General features: G+C 42.7%; 1 protein-coding gene across 1 annotated transcript in view; it reads left to right on the plus strand.

Annotated features, from left to right (window-relative positions):
• The window catches only part of LOC139256029 (striatin-like), a 63,747-nt gene extending 49,885 nt beyond the window's left edge, over window positions 1–13,862 (plus strand). The window contains exons 3-6 of the mRNA XM_070874111.1: window positions 6,948–7,021; window positions 11,205–11,283; window positions 11,853–12,023; window positions 13,688–13,862. Coding sequence (XP_070730212.1) covers window positions 6,948–7,021; window positions 11,205–11,283; window positions 11,853–12,023; window positions 13,688–13,847 — 484 coding nt within the window. The 3' untranslated portion in view covers window positions 13,848–13,862. The remainder of the gene's footprint in view (window positions 1–6,947; window positions 7,022–11,204; window positions 11,284–11,852; window positions 12,024–13,687) is intronic.
• Window positions 13,863–22,775: the final 8,913 nt, after the last annotated feature.

Raw genomic sequence — 22,775 nt, forward strand, 5'->3', positions numbered from 1 at the left:
TACTTTTTTTTTGGAGTAGTTGGGGCCAAGAAAAATGGGTGTATCTCTGGCAGTATGTCAAAAACGTCATTGGGGAAAATTGGGCCCACAGAGATGGTTGGTTTGGTGCACATTTAAGTTGCTGCTAATTAGCCCTTATAGTATTCCAAAAATTAGACTTATTTTATCAGCTCGTGAGTGTCGAGGGTTTTTGATTTAGGGTATTGTTATAAAAGTTCTTCATTATTGGCATGTGGGGATTTCTAGCAGGGCTGGCATTTTTTGACTATTCCTCGTTGCCCCGAAATGTGGTTCTTCTTGAACCGCTTCTGTCAGTATGGTGAAGGTGTTCCCACAATGCTGTTAGGTAGGGCGTTCCAAGATTTTGACCCAACAACGTTGAATGAATAATGATATATGTCCAAGCCAGGATGGTTTCTGACTCTGAAGAAACCTTGGCAACTACATGTTATAGATAGTGCACACTGTAGCCACTCTATGCCAGTAGTGGAGGGGGTTGATGTTTAGGCTAGTGGATGAGGTGAAAATAAAGCTGACTGCTTTATCCTGGATGGTGTTGAGCTTTGAGTGTTACAACTGCGCTCATCTAGGTAAGTGGAGAGTATTCCAGCACACTCCTGATTTGTCCCTTGTTGGTAGTGGAGAGGCTTTGTGGAGTTGGGAGGTGAACTACTCACGCAGCATGCCCAGCTTCTGATCTGTACACACAAATCTTTATGTACGCAAAACTGGTCACCTCAATAATTAAGCTTAATTTTCAACCCAATTTAGAGAAGTTGGAATGAAAACAGAAAATGCTGGAAACACTCAGCAGGTCAGGCAGCAAAAGGTCATCGACCTGTTTGTCTCTCTCCACAAATGCTGCCTGACCTGCTGAGTATTTTCAGCATTTTCTGTGTTTAGTTCTGATTTCCAGCATCAGTATTTTGCTTTTTGTTATAGAGAAGTTGGAGTCTAATTGGTTTTGTTATTCTGTAATTGGTACACACGGTAAAGGATTCGTAACATTAGGGGAGGTTTCTTCTGTGTGCTGGTGTAGTAAAATTGTAATCTGTATAATATGACTTCACTATAGCTAACCCACAGGAAGCCCCCTTTGTATGTCAAGATTAAATTTGGGTATTAATTTAACTATCCATATTAACCATGTTCTCTTACATTTTAGACAATCCAGTTACTTTTTAAGAAATTGCAAATAAAAACATTCTAAGACCATTAGACATTCTCTGAGATGTAAAAATGCCATGATTACCATAAGTCAACAAACCAATTGCTATTTGCTATAACTAGCAGGTCTAGTTTCTAAAACTGCTTTAATAATGTGACATGTGTTAATAGTGCTGGCTCCTGATGGATGGGTCTGGGACACCTAGCTGTAACCAAAGGTAAACTTAACAGGATTTGTCAAGACTTAGTAAAAGTGGATGTTCCCAACCATTGACCTTAGGCCAGCTGCACATCCAGACCCGATGCCCACTAATGCGTGTTATCAGTGTAAACACAGCTAAATAGTGTCATAATAGTTCTAAAGTCACTGTTCTCTGTTGGATCTACTCAAAAAAAAACTCAATTGGTGGCAATGATTCATCTGAGTCAGAAGGTTGTGGGTTCAAGGCCTAATCAAGGACCTCACATAATCTAAACTGACATTCTAGTGCACTACTGAGGGTGTGCTGAACTGTTGCTGGCTGTCAGATTAGAAAGAAAGCACTTGTGTATTTATGTAGCACCCCTGACAATGTCAGGACGTCCCAAAGCGCTTCACAGCCAATAAAGTACTTTTTGAAGTGTAATTACTGTTGTAGTGTAGGGGGAACACGGCAGCTAATTTGCCTCAACAAGCTCCCACAAACTGCAATGAGATAAGTGAACAATTCAAACTGTTTTAATGGGGTTGGTTGAAAGATAAATGTTGGCCAGGTCATCTGGAGAACTCCCCTGCTCTTCTTCAAATAGTGTCGTGGGATCTTTTACATCCACCTGAGAGGGCAGACGGGACTTCGGAATGGTGTCTCATCCAAAGGACAACACCTCCAGCAGTGCAGCACTCCCTCAGTACTGCACTAGTGTCAAATTGAGCCACCATCTACCAGTTTGGGTGCTGGTCCTCTGGACTATTCAAAGCACAGGAGTTCTCCTTTCCAACATTCCTCTCTCAAACAACATTCTCGGTAACAAATTAACTGCTCATTCATCTTGTTGCCACTTGCAAGATCACAAGTGCAAAATATTTACTATGTTTGCCTGTGCAGCAGTCCCTATACTTAAAAATATGTAATTCACTGAAATATTTTAGGTTCCAGTTCAGAGCAATCCAAGCAATGCTACCTGCTTTACAAGGAAGTGGATTTTATTACTTTTGTTCTAAATAAGTTAGAATGATTTGGACTTCTCTTGTATCCGATCGAGAAGGTTAAACATTTTCACATTATCACACTGGCAGTGAACACAGCTCGAATGCAATAATGGATCTCGTATGTCTGTAATGTTTCAAACTTATTCAGTAAACAAATACATATTACTAGTATTCTAGCTAACATTATTTACTCTTGGATGAATGATTGCAATGATTTTTTTTAAGTCTTTACATCAATAATGGTGAACTTCATCCAGCTCGTAATTTGCATAGAGCAAGCTTGTAAATCTCAGGCAAGTATCTGGGTATTTCAAGATGTTCAACAGTTAAGTCAGCAACTGTGCATACATATGCATTTCTGGTTTCCTTGAAGAATGTTTGTGATCTTAAATGGTAAACACTACACACATTCTTCCAAGCTTGCTTGTCCTGGTCTCGAACAGTACCCAAGAATATCTGGCTGATTTCCTTTCCCTTCAACACCCATTTTCCCAGTGGACAGTGGGAGAATTTGTGCTGTCCAGTATTCTCCTCCCTGCGAAGAAAGCTGAATCTCTGGGTTACGGGGTGATTGTGAACATTGAGGTATAGGGTTATCCGAATTTAGAGAAGAATATTTCAGTGCTCTGCATGGACGCTTTATCAAATACTGGAGCACTGTAATGGAACTCTGCATGGAAGATCTTTCAAAGGAGTTTTCTCCAAGCAATAATACAATGCGCCAGATCTCAACAAATGGAGTTGTTGCTTCCATTCCACCTCAAAAGTTTGTTTTGCTATAAAATGGCTACCAGTACTTCATTCTTTGCTATTCATAATTATTCAAATTTGGCATTTTTCAAAACAAAATCTTTCATCTTCATCTTGGATGGCCACTACTTGTATTAAATGTGTCAAGTGCTACAGATGAATTACTGTGGCCAATACACTATAGTTGCCTGAAGTACCTTTCTTTTTAAATACCAACAACAATTTATAATTATAGAACATCTTCATCGTAGAACAGAAATCCTAAGGCGCTTCACAGAAGTGTAATAAAAACAAAAATAGACACTGAGACAATGAAGGAGATGTTGGGAGGGTACTAAAAGCTGGTCAAAGAGGTGTATTTTAAGGAGGGTTGAGAGGCAGAGGTCTTTAGGGAATGAATTCCAGAGCGTCGGGCCTAGACGACTGAAGGCACTGCTTACCGTAGTGGGCGAAGTGAGGGGTTTATGCACAAGACCAAGGTCAGAGAAACACTGCATTCGCGGGGGATTGTAAGGCCGGAGGAGTTTAGAGAGCCGGGTGGCAAAGCAATGAATTGATTTAAACACGAAGATGAGAATTTAAAATTTGAAGCTTTGGGAGACCGGGAGCCAATGTACGTCACAAATGACACAGATGATGGGTGAGTGGGACTTATTTTGGAATAGGATACAAGCTGCAGGATTTTGGATGAGCTGAAGTTTGAGAGTGGAGGATGGGAAGCTAACTAGGAGAGCTTTGGCACAGTTGAGTTTGGAGATGACAAATACAGGAATAAGGGTTTCAGCAACAGATGAGCTGAGGCAGGGGTGGAAGTGGACGGTCTTGTGATGGAGGTGATATGGGATTGGTAGCTCGGCTCGGGGTCAAATAGTTCGCCAAGCTTACAAAACAGTCTGGTTCAACCTGAGACAGTGTCTGGAATGGGGATTCGAATTGGTGTCTAGGGTATGTATGGAGTTTGGTGGCCATTGAAGATGATGGTTTTGAGCCAGCTAATTTTTACCTGAAAGAGATTGGAACTCCTGCAGGACTGGATATTGAAGAAGCAGACTGACAATACAGAAAGTGAAGAAGTTGAGAGAGGTGGTGGTGAGGTAGAGCTGGGTGTTAGTGTAGATATGGAACCTGGCCCCATGTCTTCCGATGATGTCGCCAAGGGGCAACTTAGATTAGGTAGAGGAAAGGCCTCAACTTCCTTGTGAAGAATTTTTTCCTACCCCCTTGCAATTAATCTGGTATCTATCCGCTCATCTACTGGAAACAGTCTGCTTTTATTTACCTTTTCCCATCATTTCAGAATTCTAAAAACTTCTATTGCCTGTAATTGGTTCTATTCTAATGAGAAAAGCCCCATTTTTTAAGTTTTTATTTGTACAGTAATTCTATTTCCTCATACCACGCAACATCCTATTGAATCTGTGTTGAAACCGCTCTACAGCCTCAATATCCTTCCTATAGTGTGGAGTCCAGTACAGCATTCAGTACTCTAACTGTGGTTATATTTTGGTATCGGCAAATTTGGACACCACTCCATCATGGCATGTATGCAAATGAACAGAAGTGTCACCAGAACTGAACTCTGTGCAATACCTCCAATGACTCTGATAAAATACCCTCAACTCCTCCTCCTTCCTCTGTTTGCTCCCAGCTAACCAATTTTAAATACAGTTTGCTATCATCCCCCTAATTCTTCAATCTTCATTGGCAAGCTCCTATGTGGTAGCTCATTAAAAGCTCTCCTAAAGTCCATATACACTACATTTCTCCCACCTATCATGTTTGTTACCTCCTCAAAAGAAACTTGAGGCTTCTTGAACACAACTGTCCTTTTTAAAATTCAATATGTTTACTTCTAACCATTAACTTATCTAGATACCTGGTAAATTCATCCTTAATTGAGAACTAAAATTTTCCACATTACAAAAATTGTTCCCTCCAATCGTCAGATAAGCACCACATAACATCCAGGCTAAATCTACAAGTCAAGTTCTTGCTACAATTTAAATATACACAGAAGCAAACAATAAACTAGTGGTACTAATACCAGTCTGGTCTCCGTTGCATGTTGTTTTTGCATAACTCAATAAACTGAGAGACGTGTGTGAGACCAGCAGCATCCCTGCCTTCACCATGGGTCAAGATGGATTGCACCTACAGATACTCAGGATGTTACATTAATAATAATAATGGTACGGCTAACAACTGTTTTTATGGAGTAACTCGGACAGCAACTTCTGCGTCCGCACATGCGCATTTAAACATTGGAATCTGAAAGTTGCTGTCAGAGATAGCCTTCTCCGCCACAAGGTGCGCTGTAACTGTCCTCACTGATATACTCGACATGAAAGATATGGCGTTACGCTGTGGTACTTGCCCACTAGTTCCCCACTAATAACATCATAAACATTTAACGCTGATGCTTTCAGGAGTAAGTGAATGTGATAATTGATAATTACTGCCAAACAATCTGTCTGGTTCTAAAAATGTGATTTTACAAGTGTAGAGTCTCATCCTTCAGAAATAAATTAGCATTGGAGATTTTTCAAAAAATAAAAATGTTTTACTTTTTCTCTCTGTCTCTTTTATCTGTCTCTGTCTCTCTCAGTCTCTCGCTCTCTCTCTCTCTCTCTCTCTCTCTCTGCATCTTTCTTTCCCAATCTTTATTCTGCTCTTTGTACATGTCTTAAGTCTAATTTATTTCCTGCTTTATACCTCCTGGTTTAGACTCTGCATGTCTGTGAGTGCCGTTCCTTCGCCGCTGACCACAGAATCCAGCCCATGAGCTTCTTTGAGGGAGGAGAAAGAAGAGGCAGTAGTATCCATGTATAAAAATTCGATAGAAAAAGGAATAGTGCCAGAGGACTGACTGACCACAAATGTATCTATCTATAGGTATAGAAATCTACCTTCAAAAAGGGAGCTAGAACTAACCCAGGGAACTATGGACCAGTTAACTTAATGTCGGTGGTAGGAAAGATACTAGAAATATTACTAAAATATCAGATAACAAAACATATGGAGATCATTTTTTTAATTAAAAAAAAAATCAGCATGGATTTCTAAAAGGAAGCTTGTGTGGAACCAACCTTACTGAATACTTTGATGAAGTAACAGAGTATACCGGGACACTGCAGTGGATGTGATATACATGGACTTGCAGAACGCCTTTGATAAAGTGCCACAAAAGAAACTTGTGACAAGGTTGAAGGCATGGGCCAGTTATCAGAATAGACTGAAAATTGGCTAAAAACAGCGGGTAGGAGTTGAGGGAAGTTTATTGGACTGGCGAGAAGTGGTGTCCCATGGGGATTTGTGCTGGGATCAGTGTTCACCATATACTAGGGATGGGCAATAAATGCTGGCCCTTGCCAGCAATGCCCACATGCCATGAACGAGTAAAAAAAAAAAAAATGTGATTTGGACTAGGAAACTGGAAATATGATGTTGAAATTTACAGATATCAAATTGGAGGAAATAGCTAATGTGGAGGACTGCACCTCCAACAGGAAGACATAAATAGGCTTATAAGAGTGGGTGGATAAATGGCAAATGGAATTCAGTGTACCAAAGTGTTAGATGATTCATTTAGCTAAATCTTCCAGTCTTTGAAAACACTTCTCTGAAGTTTGAATTATCTTGTTCTTTCATTTTGTTTTGACATGATCAAATCTATGCTCTGTAATTTTTTTTGTGCACAGTCGATGGTTTGAATGTTGCTTTATTCCTGGAAGGATTTGTGTGTGCTACATTAATTCAGCATAACTTGTTAGTCTTGAATGAAAAATCAATTCTATGGGTGTTTTAGGTACCTAATCTACATTTTTTTCCATCTTTCTTTCAGAGCTAAACACCATAAATTGAAATACGGGACCGAGCTGAATCAAGGGGATATGAAGCCTCCAAATTATGACTCTGGTAAGATACGAGTGCTGAAGATTGCATTTCACAAAATGGTAGCAAACACATCTGTGAGTATCACCAAATAGTTTTGTAATTCAGTTGTGAAACTAGGTGTTAATGGAAAGGCATTGGATTTGACTGTGAAATCTAAATCTTCAAGTTTCTGGGCTCCTGGCGTAAGTAGGAATTCATGAACTACATTGAAAGTTGTCTTTGGGGGAAGTTGCAGAAGATTGTGTAGGATGTTTAGAAGAGCATTTTGTATAGTAATACTGAGTTTCTGTTCAGAAAAGAATAGGTTCAACATTATTAAATATGTATTTGTGTGGGACAGTAAGGTGCAATATTCTTTGTCGTTCTTTAGGTTTGACATGATATTGGTAAGAGTTCAGGAAAACTTAGCAGTAGGAGTTACATTTTCTCAGTTTTTGTACCCTCTTTTTAAAAAAAAAAAATCTTTAACATTTTCAGTGACTTATTTTCCTTGCTTCTCTACGGTCACCTCTGCTATACCCATGGGTGTACCCAGGTTTATCTATGGTTCCCTCTTAATCGTTAATATGCTACCCATGAGTGATAGCTCCAGAAACATGGGACCACACATTGATGAGGCAAGGGACGGCCTATGCTGAGTGGATTGCCATAAAGGGAATAAGGGGTTATGGGGTGTGGGCAGGGAAGTGGACCTGAGTCCATGATCGGATCAGCCATGATCGTATTAAATGGTGGCGCAGGCTCGAGGGGCCGTATGGCCTACTCTTGCTCCTATTTCTTATGTTCTAAAGATTGGACTGTGTCTGATTTTACATGAACAATCTCGATTCAAAAGCTGGGTGCCAACTGGTTAGATTTTCTAACAGCATCAAACTCGGGGTAAATCTGAGGCAGCAGCATGGGAATTACAAAATGAGTTGGAATAAATAGGTGGAATAGAGAAAAACAGAGTTAACGTTCTTCAGGTCTTTTTTGGGGGGGGGGGGGGGCGAGAGCAGGAAACGGCACCGAATAGTCATCAGTGTACTGGAAAAAGAGGCGAGGGAGGGGACCGGAGTAGAACTGGAACAAAGAATGTTCCACGAAAAGGCAGGCATAGCTCGGACCCATGCGGGTTCCCATTGCAACACCTTTAATTTGGAGAAAATGAGTGGAGTTAAAGGAGAAAGTTGTCAAATGTGACCTGAAATGTTACTCTGTTTTTCCCTCCACAGATGCTGTCTTGACCCGCTGAGATTTCCAGCATTTTCTGTTTTTATTTTAGATTCCAGCATCCGCAGTATTTTGCTTTGGTATGGAATATATATGGTCGGCGGAGTTCTGGCTGCCACCTCTGGCTAAGTCAGGAGGGGCGAAACGTTGGTGCACTGCCTGACCCCCACCCTGAGCTTCCATCTCCCAGAATTGTTCCTTAACCAATTCTGCACCTCAACAACTTTGCCCCCCTCTGCTGCTGCCTCTTCCTCTGCCACCATTAAAACCTTAGGCTGTACCCTTATCTGCTTTAAGCTCAACATCTCTAATGTGCTCCTAGCCGCTTCCTTTCCCCTAGCCTCCACAATGATTCAGAATGCTCCATCTGCAGAGTGTCCCAACTGCTCCATCCTTTCCAAGCATCACTAGCTCTCCTCGTACCCTAACCAGTTGACTTCAGAACCCTGGTCCTCAGTTTCAGTTTCTTCTATGATCTTGCCCCACCTTCCTGCAACACACTTTAGTCCACTAACTCTTCCACCTTCACTGTGTGGGTAACTGCTTTTTCAGTTACTATGCTTCTCTTTTCTTGAACTCCACTGTGCCACCACCCTGCTGGATTTCAGAACCTTCCCCTTTCTCCACCTCCCCAATTTTTCTTTTTTTCCCCCTCTTCCTTCAAATTCACAGTTTATTCTCCACAATTCTCCAGCACTTTGTGATGTCTTCCTGTATGTGAGGTACACTTAAGAAAATGAAAGTTTGGCCGTGCACCCGATCCTTTCACAGCACCTTACACATTGCCACACACATCAAACCTGCAACAAATAAATGGTGCAAGTTGTTAGTGAAAATGTAGCTTTCACAATCCTTCCCTGAGTAAGGATAAATTCACACTCCTTACTAGAATCGCATCTGCAAGAGAATATGGCAAGCTACGTTATCTTTTTGTAATGTTCCTCACCAGTCTCAAAACTCAAAGGCTTGATTATAATCCAAAAAAAAATGACATTGTTGGACCTGATAGTATAATTTATAACTTGTTTCGAAGAACTGGTACAAGCTGCTGTCTTGTGTAAATGTTTTATGATTCTGTTTTGGGCACAAGTGCCACAGTTGATTAGACACTGGCCTTTCACCTCGGAAGTGGGTTTGAATCCAGCCCAGACTGATGAGATGAACGTCTCTTCTGTCTGTTAGTATGGAAATGACTTTGGGCTGTCTCAAACCAGTTCCTAGTAAGTGTGGGCTACACCACTCATTGGTACTAAAATTGGTCACAAGATTCAGATGATGAGTTCCTTCAGCCATTTTTGATCATCTCCTCCAGCACACCAACCCGAAAATCTTTTTTGATCGGCTGGGTGTCTGATGTGTGTAGAGATTTATCTCACTGTTTTTGTCTTCAAACTGTGCTGTTGAGAAATCTAGAGTTTGTTTGTATTAAAGAGCCCATGCTCTTTCCTCATAGGAACACACCCCACTTACCCAGATCCAAAGGCAACAGCCAGTTGTCAGGAACTCGTGTGTGCACAGGGATGCTGCTTGTGGTAACCAGCTAAAACAGTGCTACTTGCCAATACAGAACACTGATGAGGTTCCTACTGCTTATCCAACACGGACCAGTCTACCCATTAGACATTGGCTTGCAGGATATATGGAACTACGTGGGCAGAATCCCAGCGCCCAGTGATACCTCTACCTTTTCAGGTCCTGTTAAATAAGCTAGGCTCATAGTGTTACTCCAGCCACACGGTGCCTGACATGGGAAATAAAAACTGTCATACTAGTGCAGTTTTTCATGGGGCAGAGTAGAATGTGCATCTAACCAGCCAATATGGAAGCGCTCGGTGTCAACACCGGGTGATTTTGAAAGTGTTTAATTTCCCAGTGCATTCATCCATCATCTTGAGCATAAATTTCACCAGGATTTTTAAAAATACATTTATTTTCTTTGCAAAGACACATACAGCATTCTGAGAGTGAAGTACAAGGAAGTAATGCATATGAAACTACAAATTTAAGCAGTTTAAAAAATTAAGTGTAAACCTTCAAATTAGTTATAATGGTTAGTTAAAAATTTAAGCTAGTCAATGGAACATTACCTGAAACAACTGGGGTGTTCTGACAGTGGAAATATAGTTGTATATAATAAAGTTCTACTGCACTCTCTGTGGAATGGTGTCTGCTTTGTAGCAATACAGGAATTGTAACTGCAACTGGGCATTTGGGGTTGCATATGAAAAATACCTTAGAGCTAGTGTTGTACCATTGCAGCTTTGTAGTAAAGAGAGAATTTCCATTTATATCGTGCTTTTCACATTCTCAGGATGTCCTAAACCAGTTCATGGTGAATAAATGACTTTGAAGTGCAGTCACTGTTATGTAAGCAAATAGTGAAGCCAATTTGTGCCCAGCGAGGTCTGCAAACAGCAAATGAGATGAATGACCAGTCAATCTACTTTAGTGATGCTGGTTGAGGGATTAATGTTGGCCCGGACAAGGAAAACTCCCTGCTCTTCAAATAGTGTCATGGGATTGTTTATGTCCACCTGAACAGGCAGATAAGAACTCTGTTTAATATCCCATCTGAAAGACAGTTATCTAACAATACAGCTCTCCTCCTGTATTGCACCGAAATATCAGTCCAGATTATGTGTTGAAGTCCAGGAGTGCGGTTTGAACACACAACCTAATGATTTGGGTTTTGAGTATAAACTCAACCACTGCAAAATGAGCATTTAACTTCTGTTTTGCAGTTTAAGAAAGCCCGGACAGTGTAGTGCTGGAAGGGACCTGACTGCTACCAGCTCTTTCTAACATTAGCCATGTAACTGTCAGTAGGAGGCTGGTGACCAGAGCTCTGCTTTCCCCTGACTAAAGGGGTCATTGGGGAAGTGTTACTTTTACTGTTTGCTCACACCACTCTCCATCTGATGCCTGGCTCCAATTGTGCCTGCAGCGTGGTGAATATGAGTGAGGAATTTAGTCTGAATCATTGCTTTTCCAGATGAAGGAAATGAAAATGAAATCCAGACAACACAAAATAATCAGTTAATATGGAAGCAAGGGCGGCAGCTGCTTCGTCAGTGAGTATCTGCAGTCACTGTTTTATTTCAAAAATACTTTGTGATTCTGGTACTTTGTGCTGTCAGAGTTGTGAAATGTTCCTCCTTATTCAAAGTCAGGTGTTTAAAATTGGCAGAATATGGTCTTAATTTAAACTGCATCGTTTAAAAGTGTTAACATTAAATATCATTGTGCGCAGGATCAGAATGAAATATAATTTTGGATGTGATGCTGGCTATCCTCTCGTGTTAAATGGCCTAGAGGGTTCAGTTCACTTACTAAATTAAAACTCAATGTTTAAATATTTTAATGTTTTTGCTACTGTATTTGATGTAAATGATCATTTTTGAAAGTCACCCCCCCCCCCCCCCCCCCCCAAGCTAAACAAGGAAACTGCTGGGTTTCTTCGTGCAGACAATGTAATGAATGGTGAATTGTTAACAATGGCCCTGTGCTGGGAGCTTTCAGTTTCCTAGTGACTGTAGAGGCTGGTACTGAAAGAAACGCAACACTTTGACCTTGCAGCTGGTACAAGTGACTTTTTTTGCTAGTACCCACTGCAGTTAAGCATTTAACTGTGTTTCTCTAGATACTTACAGGAGGTGGGTTACACGGACACGATAATAGACGTGAAGTCAAGGCGAGCACGGGCACTCCTTGGCCTCTCCAGTGATGATCTAGATAAACTATCGGAAAACAAGAATCTGGAGCCTGTTGTAAATGGTGGAGAAACTCTAGTAAAAGGAACAGACATGATCGGGTAAGTGCTGACGCTTCATAGCACCAGTATACATTTATTCTGTGTCAAAATCCCAGTTTAATTTCTTTTGAGTTCAATCCATTGCACGTTATAAAAAAAAAATGTAGAAATAATATGTTCAGTCACTTTTTTGATTTTTACATTTGTGTAATATTCAGGTGTTTTTTAAGCTTCATCAGAGTCTAACAGACAGACTTTTGATCCTTATAAGCCAAGGCAGATGTATTCCAGTGCTGTAGCACCAGGCTGCTTTACCCTCCGAATTGACAAGACTTGCATATTGGCCCAGTCAGTTAAATTCCTTTACCTTTTCCACTGGATTTATAGATGTGTTCCTGTATTTTATTTGATATCATATGAGCAATGACCACAAGCCTAAATTGCTTGACATTGAGCTAAAACTTTGAATAGTTACACCTCAGTGTGACCTCTTTTTGCTCTTGCATATTGGCTGTCATCTTTGGCTCTGTTCGTTATTAATCAAAAACCAAAATTATAGCGTTAATATCAAAGAAAAGTAAAATTATTGACTCAATTGCCCAGAATAAATCTAGCAAGTCCCAGAATAGACCAAAACTTTCTTGGGTCAGTTTTTCCCATAGTTTGAACAAAGTTCATCTGATTTTACTTTTATTGCTGGTACTGATCTAATATTTATCAAAATAAGTAGTGGTGTGATCTGGTGTTACTCAGTGTGTGCGCCTGGCGTGGTAAGATGCGGGTTTATGATATGTTAAGTATTGTACAAGAAGTGAATTCCACAACATTGAAGAGTAATGGATTGGGTGTATTTTTCACTCCTTTTTTTTCATATCGCATATACTTCATATAGGGACTGCACAATTGAAAACTACATAGGGACGTGCAATTTCTGTATCGTGAGGAGACTACATTATTATGCTCCTGTTATAACGGGAAGGATTTATAATTTAAGAATTTAAGAATTGTTAAGTGAACCTGGTACTCGCTAATTGATATTTTGCTTTGCGTTAATCCAGAGTTATATACTTGAAAAGGAAAAATTTACAGGCCTATGGGGAAAGAGCAGGGAAGTGGGACTAATTGGATAGCTCCTTCAAAGAGCCGGTATAGGCACAATGGGTCGAATGGCCGCCTCCTGTGCTGTAAGATTAGATGAGAACATCTTGTGGCATGCTTCTGACGCAAACAGCTATTCCTGCAGCTTTATATTTTTTGCCAACAGTCTTTTTAGTCAAGTTTGTAAATCAAACAAAAACTGTTCAAGAAGTCTGATTAAACTTCAGGCTCTCATTTATATTATTTTGCATCTATAAGCTTGATGCTCTCATTCTCAGAGGTGAGAAATACATGGAGGGTAATTTACATGTTGTATTACAGTAGAAGAAAACTGAAGGGCAGGTCCCCACCAGAAGCTTTTCAGATACCTCTTGACGCTTTGTTACGAAGCAGGAATGATCAGATTTGGGAGCAACCTGCTCATCGACTGGGAAATGATGCATGGGGGTAGGAGGAGAGAACCATTGAAAATAAAGGGCATGATTTCAATCACAGCATGCTACAGAATTTTGCCTTTTACCATTTACCAGAATAACAAGGTTTTTTTGCCGCAAATCTGTTGTAAATTGTTTGTATCAAAAAAAAATTAAAGATTGTACAATATAATGATAAATGTTTTTTTAAAGGAATTCCGGAGAGAAAGTTAAACCACTTTCGACTGATTCAGCAGATGTGCTGGAAACATTTAGTTTCCTTGAAAATGCCGCAGCAGAATTTAGTGATGAAGATGAAGACGATGAGAATGATGGAAAAGATGGGACAATTATTGATAGTTCGGTAGGTTAAATGATTGGGCACGTGGATAAATATGGTGAAGTAGTAGTGTGTTGGTGCATTTGTGGTAAATATGCATGATGAATTCTGTAAAGTTTTCTACCGAAGGCACTCTTAAGAGTTCACAACAACAAGAACTTTTATTTATATAGCACCTTTAACGTAGCGAAACGTCGCCAGGTGCTTCATAGTAGTGATATAAGAAAAAACAGATAAATTTGACACCGAGCCACAGAAGAAGAAATTTCAGCAAATGACCAAAAGCTTGGTTAAAGAGAGGTAGGTTTTAAGGAGCGTCTTAAAGGAGGGTAGAGAGGCAGAGTGGTTTAGGGAGGGAATTCCAGAGCTTGGGGCCCAAGCAGCTAAAGGCACAGCCTCCGATTGTTGAGCGATTATAATTAGGGATACTCCAGAGGGCAGAAGTTCAGGAGCGCAGACATCTCGTAGGGTTGTGAGGATGAAAGAGATTAGAGATAGGGAGGGGTGAGGCCATGGAGGGATTTGTAAACCCGGAGAAGAATTTTGAAAACAAGGCGTTACTTAACCGGGAGCCAATGTAGGTCAGCGAGCACAGGGATGATGGGTGAGCGGGACTTGGTGCGAGTTACAACACGGCCGAGTCTTGGATGACCTCAACTGTGCGTAGGGTAGAACGTGGGAGACCAGCCAGGAGTGCGTTGGAGTAGTCAAGTCTAGAGGTAACAAAGGCATGGATGAGGGTTTCAGCAGCAGAAGAGCTGAGGCTTGGGTGGAGACGGGCGATGTTACTGATGTGGAAATCGGTGGTCTTAAGTTATACTGTAGATATATGGTCGGAAGGGTCAAATATGACACCAAGGTTGCGAATAGTCTGGTTCAGCCTCAGACAGATGTTGGGGAGAGGGATGGAGTCAGTGTCTAGGCATGGCCTGAAAACAATGGCTTCGGACTTTCCAATATTTAATTGGAGAAAATTTCTGCTCATCCAGTACTGGATGTCGGACAAGCAGTCTGACAATTTAGAGACCGTGGAGGGGTCGAGAGAAGTGAAGGAGTTGATGCTATAGATGTAAAACTTACTCCCTTATTTCTAGAGGACCTAACTTGTGCACAAAAATGCAACATCTAGCAGATTTTAAGATTGTTTATAGCTGTATTATATAACATACTATAACAGCCTTTTAAAAATTTTTAACCTGGCTTTGAAACAACTATTTCAAATAGTGCTCGTTGACCATCTGAGTAGTTGTAAGTGACTGGTCAATCTTTCAAGGCTGAAGTGTCAGTAAAAGAAATTGTGCACCAACCAAGAGGTAAAGGCTTTTGACAAGGTCCCACACAAGAGATTGGTGTGTAAAATTAAAGCACGTGGTATTGGGGGTAATATATTGACATGGATAGAGAACTGGTTGGCAGACAGGAAGCAGAGAGTCGGGATAAACAGGTCCTTTTCAGAATGGCAGGCAGTGACTAGTGGGGTGCCGCAGGGCTCAGTGCTGGGACCCCAGCTATTTACAATATGCATTAATGATTTAGATGAAGGAATGGAGTGTAATATCTCCAAGTTTGCAGATGACACTAAGCTGGGTGGCGGTGTGAGCTGTGAGGAGGACGCAAAGAGGCTGCAGAGTGACTTGGACAGGTTAGGTGAGTGGGCAAATGCATGGCAGATGCAGAATAATGTGGATAAATATGAGGTTATCCACTTTGGTGGCAAAAATGCAAAGACAGATTAGTATCTGAATGATGGCAGATTAGGAAAAGGGGAGGTGCAACAAGACCTGGGTGTCATGGTTCATTAGTCATTGAAAGTTGGCATGCAGGTACAGCAGGTGGTGAAGAAGGCAAATGGTATGTTGGCCTTCATAGCTAGGGGATTTAAGTATAGGAGCAGGGAGGTCTTACTGCAGTTGTACAGGGCCTTGGTGAGGCCTCACCTGGAATATTGTGTTCAGTTTTGGTCTCTTAATCTGAGAAAGGACGTTCTTGCTATTGAGGGAGTACAGCGAAGGTTCACCAGACTGATTCCTGGGATGGCAGGACTGACATATGAGGAGAGACTGGATCGACTGGGCCTGTATTCACTGGAGTTTAGAAGGATGAAAGGGGATCTCATAGAAACAAATAAAATTCTGACGGAACTGGACAGGTTAGATGAAGGAAGAATGTTCCCGATGTTGGGGAAGTCCAGAACCAGGGGACACAGTCTAAGGATAAGGTGTAAGCCAATTAGAACTGAGATGAAGAGAAACTTCTTCACTCAGAGAGTTGTTAACCTGTGGAATTCCCTACCGCAGAGTTGTTGATGCCAGTTCATTGGATATATTCAAGAGGGAGTTAGATATGGCCCTTATGGCTAAAGGGATCAAGGGGTATGGAGAGAAAGCAGGAAAGGGGTACTGAGGTGAATGATCAGCCATGATCTTATTGAATGGTGGTGCAGGCTCGAAGGGCCTTATGGCCTACTCCTGCACCTATTTTCTATGTTTCTACAAGTTTTAAATCCACTATTCAGACACACTCAGCGTTACTCCGTGTAACCGCTACAGTATATACATTTCACCAAATATTCGGAAACGGAAAGACAATCTGCTCCATCAGTGCTTCCCTGTCCTTCCTCTAAATGCTGGACGTGCTAACTGGGATCAGTCAGGAAAAACATAGGAAATTCCTCCCAGACTCTCTCAGACAATCCAGCAAGCTTAAGTAAATTATAGCTACCCATGACCAAACATAGTTACATCCTCTACATCTGAATTTCCTTCAGGATTGGACAGGAACAGAAAAGACCATTTCCAAAGCTCGGTCTTCTTGCCCCACTTTATCCCTTTTCAACGTCCTGTCTGCCCAAAATGTATCCTTCGCCGCCTTAAGTTACAACTTTTTGTGGTCGCACTGCTTCTCTGGGTAGGCTATTCCATGTATTCACTTTTTTTCTCCCACAAAATTTCAGTCATATTCCCTTGTCCTGGAGCTGGTGTTAACTTCGAACATCACTATGCAATCCTGTTTATGTATTCACTTGAATATCTTCAATGCTTCAACAAAACTACCTGCAAGTTGCTTTTCCCCCACCGATCTTCAAGTTATTGTATCTGGTCTACCTCTAAATGAACTGCCACATGGTCTGGGGTAATCCTCTGATTGCAACTTTTGAGGCCTTGATCTTTAACCTGGCACTTAGCTCCTCAAAGTTTGGTTTGAAGACTTTCATTTTGCTCTTTCCTAAGTCATTGGATCTGATGTACCACAACTTATAGCTGCTCGCTCTCACTTTCCAGAATCTTTCCCAGTAGCCCTTACCCTGGCATCTGGGAGGCAACTCTTCATCTAGGACTCTGTTAATAGCTACAGGAAAGGTTACTTTTCCACTTGAATAATAGAATCTGCCACGTCTACCTCTTCTCGTTACTACTGCTTCACTCCAGTCCCTTCTGACTAACCTTGCTCAGCGGTGTTGCTTGTGATCTCCCCCACCCCGAGTCAGTGTCGTTGTCTGTAACACGAGTATCTAAGCACCTATCACATTACTTCAGAGCCTCTGGAGTTTCCTGTACTGTCTTCACCAGAGTCCTTCCAGCAGATGATCAACTTCCCATGCTCTGCCTTGGTATTCCTCTCTCACTGTCGGTTGATCACTTGCAATGTTTCGCTCCAGAAATTATTTCTATAGTACACAGTGTATCTAACTGTTTCACAATCTCAGTGACTTTAAGCTTTAATGAGTCTGCCTCGAGGAACTTGTACCTGCGGTTGCCCTAGACGCTCCCACATCATGCAAATTCTGTGCAATACTGGCTGCCACTGTCCTGTCATACGAAGTGGTCTAAATAAAAATAGCTTCAAGCCAACTGTATTTTAGTGCTGAACTTCAGTTCAGCCCACACTCCCTCTATTCACTCGGTTGGATTCTCCCGTTCAAAAGCCTTTTTGCTTGCATACTCTTATTTAACCCAAATTAAGGAGCACCATGAGCATCAATTTAAACACCGACCACTTCGAAAACAGCCAATCAAAACACACTTGTCCACCAGTGTACTCTCACTTAATTAGCGGCTTATTAATCAAACCAACTCTGTCATCACTTGCAAAAAGCAATCACACCAAAAATAACCCAGCCAGTGTGAATTTTGACGTGCTTTATTACACCAGGATTGATGTTCTCACATTCTGTATTCCACTCGTTTCTCCTCCCCCACCCCCCCCCCCCCCCACACACGCAGACTGTTAGGCAAATTATTAAAATGTTTCTGTGGTGGAAACTTAATAAATTTGAACAATAAACTGGAATTGTACACAGTGGAAGCCATGTATAACAATCACTTTTCACAAATATTCCTTGTGCGAGGATTTTCTGCTTTGGACTTCTGTACAAAATATGCTTCAAATTAAATCGGTACAGAAGAAATACTGCCTACTAAAGATAGCTAACATGACCCAAGACTATCCCAAGTACTGAATGTGCACTATCCTATGGCAACAACAAATTGCAGTTATGAAGTGCCTTTAATGTAGAAAAAGTCCCAATGCGCTTCGGTGGCATAATTGAGAAAATAGACGCCAAGCCAAACAATCTATTATAAGGGGTTACCAAAAGCTTGATCAAAGAGAGGGAAGTGGCGAGGCTGAGGGGTGCAGGGTGAAAATTGAAGCGTGAGGTGTAGTCGACCAATAGTAGTGGGGTGAAGGGAAGGACTGAATGGAAGAAGGATGCACAAGAAATCACAGGCAGAGGAACAAAGGGGTGGGGGGGGGGGGGTGTTGAGGAAATTCTGAGATGGAGAGGAGCTAGGCCATGAAGACTAGGATGACCAATTTACATTTCGGTGTCGAGAACGGGTTAATGGGTGAGTAAAATTTGATCTAGGATAGGATACAAGTGAACTTTATGGAGGATGGGATACATTGGTCAGGAGAGCTTTGGAATAGTTGAATCTGGAGGTGATCATTTCAGCAACAGATGAGCTCATGAAGGGATGGAGATGGGTGATATTAAGGAGATGGAAGTTTTGCATTTTTTGTGATGGAGGCGATACGGGATTGGATGCTCAGCTTGAGGTAAAATAGGATACAGTGGTTGCAGCAGTCTGGTTCAGCCTGAGACATTGGATAGGGAGGGGTTTGTAACCGGTGCCAAGGGTGTGGAAATTATGACAGAGCTAAAGACAATGATTTTAGTCAGCCTGTTTAGCTGGAGGAAATTGCAGCTCATCCAAGACATGAGGGAGAGGAGGGGGACAACGACAGATCTGGAGGTAATGGTGCAGGGACAGGAAGAATAAACCATTACTGCAGATCCTCTGATGATTTGCTAGGCAAGATTGGAACCAAGTGCGGGCAGTCCCACTGAGCTGGACAAAAGGAGAGGTGTTGGAGGGGGATGGTGTGATTGGCCATGAGGAGGGACAATGCACCACAGCCATAGAGAATGCCATTTGTGACTTTGGTTAGGACTGTTTTGGTGATGTGGCAGGGACTTGAATCTGATTGCAGGGGTTCAAACGGAGTTGACGGAAAGTTGGGCACGGATTTGGGAGGAGATAAGTTGAAGGACTTTGGAGAAGGAAGGAAGGTTGGAGTTGGGATGATAGTTTTGCAAGAGTATTATTTTTTGAGAGGCGGGTGATAATGGCAATCAGAAATGGCGAACAAAGACTCTCCCCATGAAGATGCAAATATTGCAAGCCAGAGCAGAATAAATAAGTGAGTTTGTAAAACAGTTTGTCACTAGCTCGCTCTCTTGATGATGCTCAATAACAAAAAACCTATTCAATCACAGTCCTTTCTGTATAGGTGTGGGCGAGGTCCTGTTGGGTTGGTTTTGCTAGGTACACCCTCAAAGTCTGACAATTAGCGGCTTGCTACTGGAGGATAAACCAGTTGTGGAAAGTTCTGTTAAGACACCAATAAGTGGATCAGAAGGTGGAAGACATGCCATAGTACAAAAGAGATATCTGTGGTGAAGCAGGCCACCTGGATCCACATGTCATGAATAGCTGGTGGGAGAGGCTGTGGGACTTTTTAAATGTCAGTGACCAGCCTCTCAGTATAAGAACATAAGAAATAGGAGCAGGAGTCGGCCATTTGGCCCCTCGAGCCTACTCTGCTATTTAGTAAGATCATGGCTGATCTGATCATGGACTCGGCTCCACTTCCCTGCCCGCTCCCCATAACCCTTTACTCCCTTATCGCTCAAAAATCTGTCGATCTCCACCTTCAATATATTCAATGACCCAATCTCCACAGCTCCCTGTCAAGACCCTATACTTCTGACCAAGGAATGAGTGGCTATGCTACTGTGCAGCAAAATAGAGGGCAGTGCACAAATCAGACCCTTTGTCATGGGGGGAGGGGGAAATGCTGTTTCCGTTTTCCCCAGCAGCTCTGTTTATCATTACACAGCCAGGGATGGATGGATCACCTGTGACCTATTTAAGGCTTCTGAAACACCCGAATAGTGAGACTCATGTCGGATGGTGCTACATTTCCTGCTGCTGGGCAGTTGTGCTGTCTCCTATCAGCAGATACCTGGCCTGTCACTGAGCGTAATCTTGTGATATGGGCATCATCAGAAATTTTACGGGCAAATATTACGGTCGTCTCCTCAAACACTACTTGGTAGTCTGCAGTGCAAGCAAGAGGTACAGTTGGACCTCCAAATTTTCTGTTGACCTGTTGCAAGGTTGCTGCTTCGCTAATGCTGATGCATCACAGAGCATCTGCTGTTATGCAATGTGCAACTCAAGAAACCAGCAGCTAATGTTTACAACTCTGAAAACCTCAGTGCTTTCCAGAATTGCTTGACCAGCCTGCTGGAAAGGACTTTGTGGCATAAGTGACAGTTGAGCAGCAGTGACCAACTCGCAGATCACAGCACAAGGACATGGGCAGTGGATGCAGTTATATCTCCCCTATGATGGAGTTGCCAGCAGCCAAGGCAATGCTAGAGAGCTTGGGGACTCCACCGCTTTACTTGCAATACACTGATGGCGATTCACCTTGTGAATTAGCCGTCCTTGCCAGCTAAGAGGTTCCTATTGAACGACAAGTCCTAGAAAAGCGGAAACAATAAGCTAATGGACTTTAATGTTTAATTGTGAAGTGAGAACCTAATGCTTGGACAGTATAATATTTACTGTACAATATTTGATTTTTCACGTGTACATTCTTAACGGGAATTTTATTTTAATATGTCGATATCCTGTGGCCTTGCATACAGGGCATCAAGACCAAATGTAGAATTCAGATCAAGCAGGGTGGAAGGGAGAGAGGATAGGGAGAGGGAGCAGGGCTGGCGACAAAGTAAAAAAAGAAACACTTTGGTTTACTCACCTTTACCAATAGGCTGCAACTATTTGTAACACCAGAGTTCTGATTGGTCCCCTTGGAGGACAAGACACACCCAGCAGTTTGTCTGGAATGTGTCATGGGATCCTGCCTGCCTGAGTAATCAAGTAGTTTGCAATGTGTAATTCTATTCTTTCATTGCCGGCTAGCTCCATAGCTCACACTGCTGCTTTCAGAGACCAGACAGGACTCACCATCCTGGGTTAGGAGCGCTCACCCTGCCGACGTCAGATAGGAAGGGGTGAGGGGCCATGAAGGGACTTTTAACATGATGATGAGAATTTTAAAAATCAAGGTGTTTGTAGTCAATGTTCCCCCTAATTTTGTTTTGGGTTTGCTGTCCTTTTAATGGACAGCGTGGGACCTCCAGACAGCTATGCAGCCGCTCAGCTTAGCAAGCACAGGGTGATGGGTGAATGGGACTTGGTGTGTGTTAGGATACATGTAGCAGAGTTTTGGATGAGCTCAAGTTCATTGAGGGTGGAAGATGGGAGGCTAGCCAGGAGAGCATTAGAATAGTCAAATCCAGCAAATAATACAAATATGCATGTTGCAGTACCAACACAGAATGCACTCATTTTTTACAAATTAATTTATTGCCCTTGAGAGGGTTGTAGTGCGCTGCCTTCTTGGAAGGCGGGGGGGGGGCAGGGGGTTGGTAGAGGAGAGGAGAGGAGAGAGAGAGAGAGGAGGAGAGGAGAGGAGAGAGGAGAGGGAGAGGAGAGGAGGAGAGGAGAGGAGAGGAGAGGAGAGGAGAGGGAGGGAGCGCATGTGAGGGACTAAGCAGAGAACTTGGTGCAGGTGTAAAGGTGGTGGGGGCGGAAGAATGTGATCCGGGCCTAATAACTGAGGGCCGGAGAATGTGATTCTTTCCATATGAATCACGTTCTTTCTCTCATTCCCCTCTTCACCCCACCCCCTGACTTTTCTCACTGTGCTCCCCAAGTCCTCCCAAGTTCCTGACATTCTCTCCGAGTTCCTATGGCTGAAGGGCTGTTTGAATCACTATTCTCTTCTTTTGAGGTCTAGTTACAGAGTTGCAATATTTAGCATTACTCAGGGATCCTCATCATTCAACAAAGATGGAAGTCTCCTCCCTCCGACAATCCCCCCCCCCCCCCCTTCAATCCCGTCTCTTCCCCCCGCCTCCTTCAATTCTCCCCCCCTTTTCAATCCCGTCTCTTCTCTTTCTCCCCCCCCCCCCCCGCAAACCCGCCTCCACCCCCCCTTCAATCCCGTCTCTCTTTTCACCCCCCCCTTCAATCCCGTCTCGCTTTTCACCCCCCATCCCGTCTCTTGCCCCCCATTCAATCACCCCACCCTTCGATCCCACCGCCTTCAATCCCGTCTTCCCCTCCCTCCCCCCCCAATCCTGTCTTCCCCTTCCCCCCCCACCCCATTCAATCCCGCCTCCACACACACACACCCCCCCCCAATCCCACCTTTCTCTTCCCCCCCCCCCTTCGATCCCGTCTCTCCCCTCCCTTCGATCCCGTCTCTCCCCTCCCTTCGATCCCGTCTCTCCCCCCCCCCTTTGATCCCGTCTCTCCCCCCCGCCCTTCGATCCCGTCTCTCCCCCCCCCCCCCCTTCGATCCCGTCTCTCTCCCCCCCCC

The sequence above is a fragment of the Pristiophorus japonicus genome, unplaced genomic scaffold (genome assembly GCF_044704955.1).
Source record: "Pristiophorus japonicus isolate sPriJap1 unplaced genomic scaffold, sPriJap1.hap1 HAP1_SCAFFOLD_679, whole genome shotgun sequence".
Classification (NCBI taxonomy): Eukaryota; Metazoa; Chordata; class Chondrichthyes; family Pristiophoridae; genus Pristiophorus; species Pristiophorus japonicus.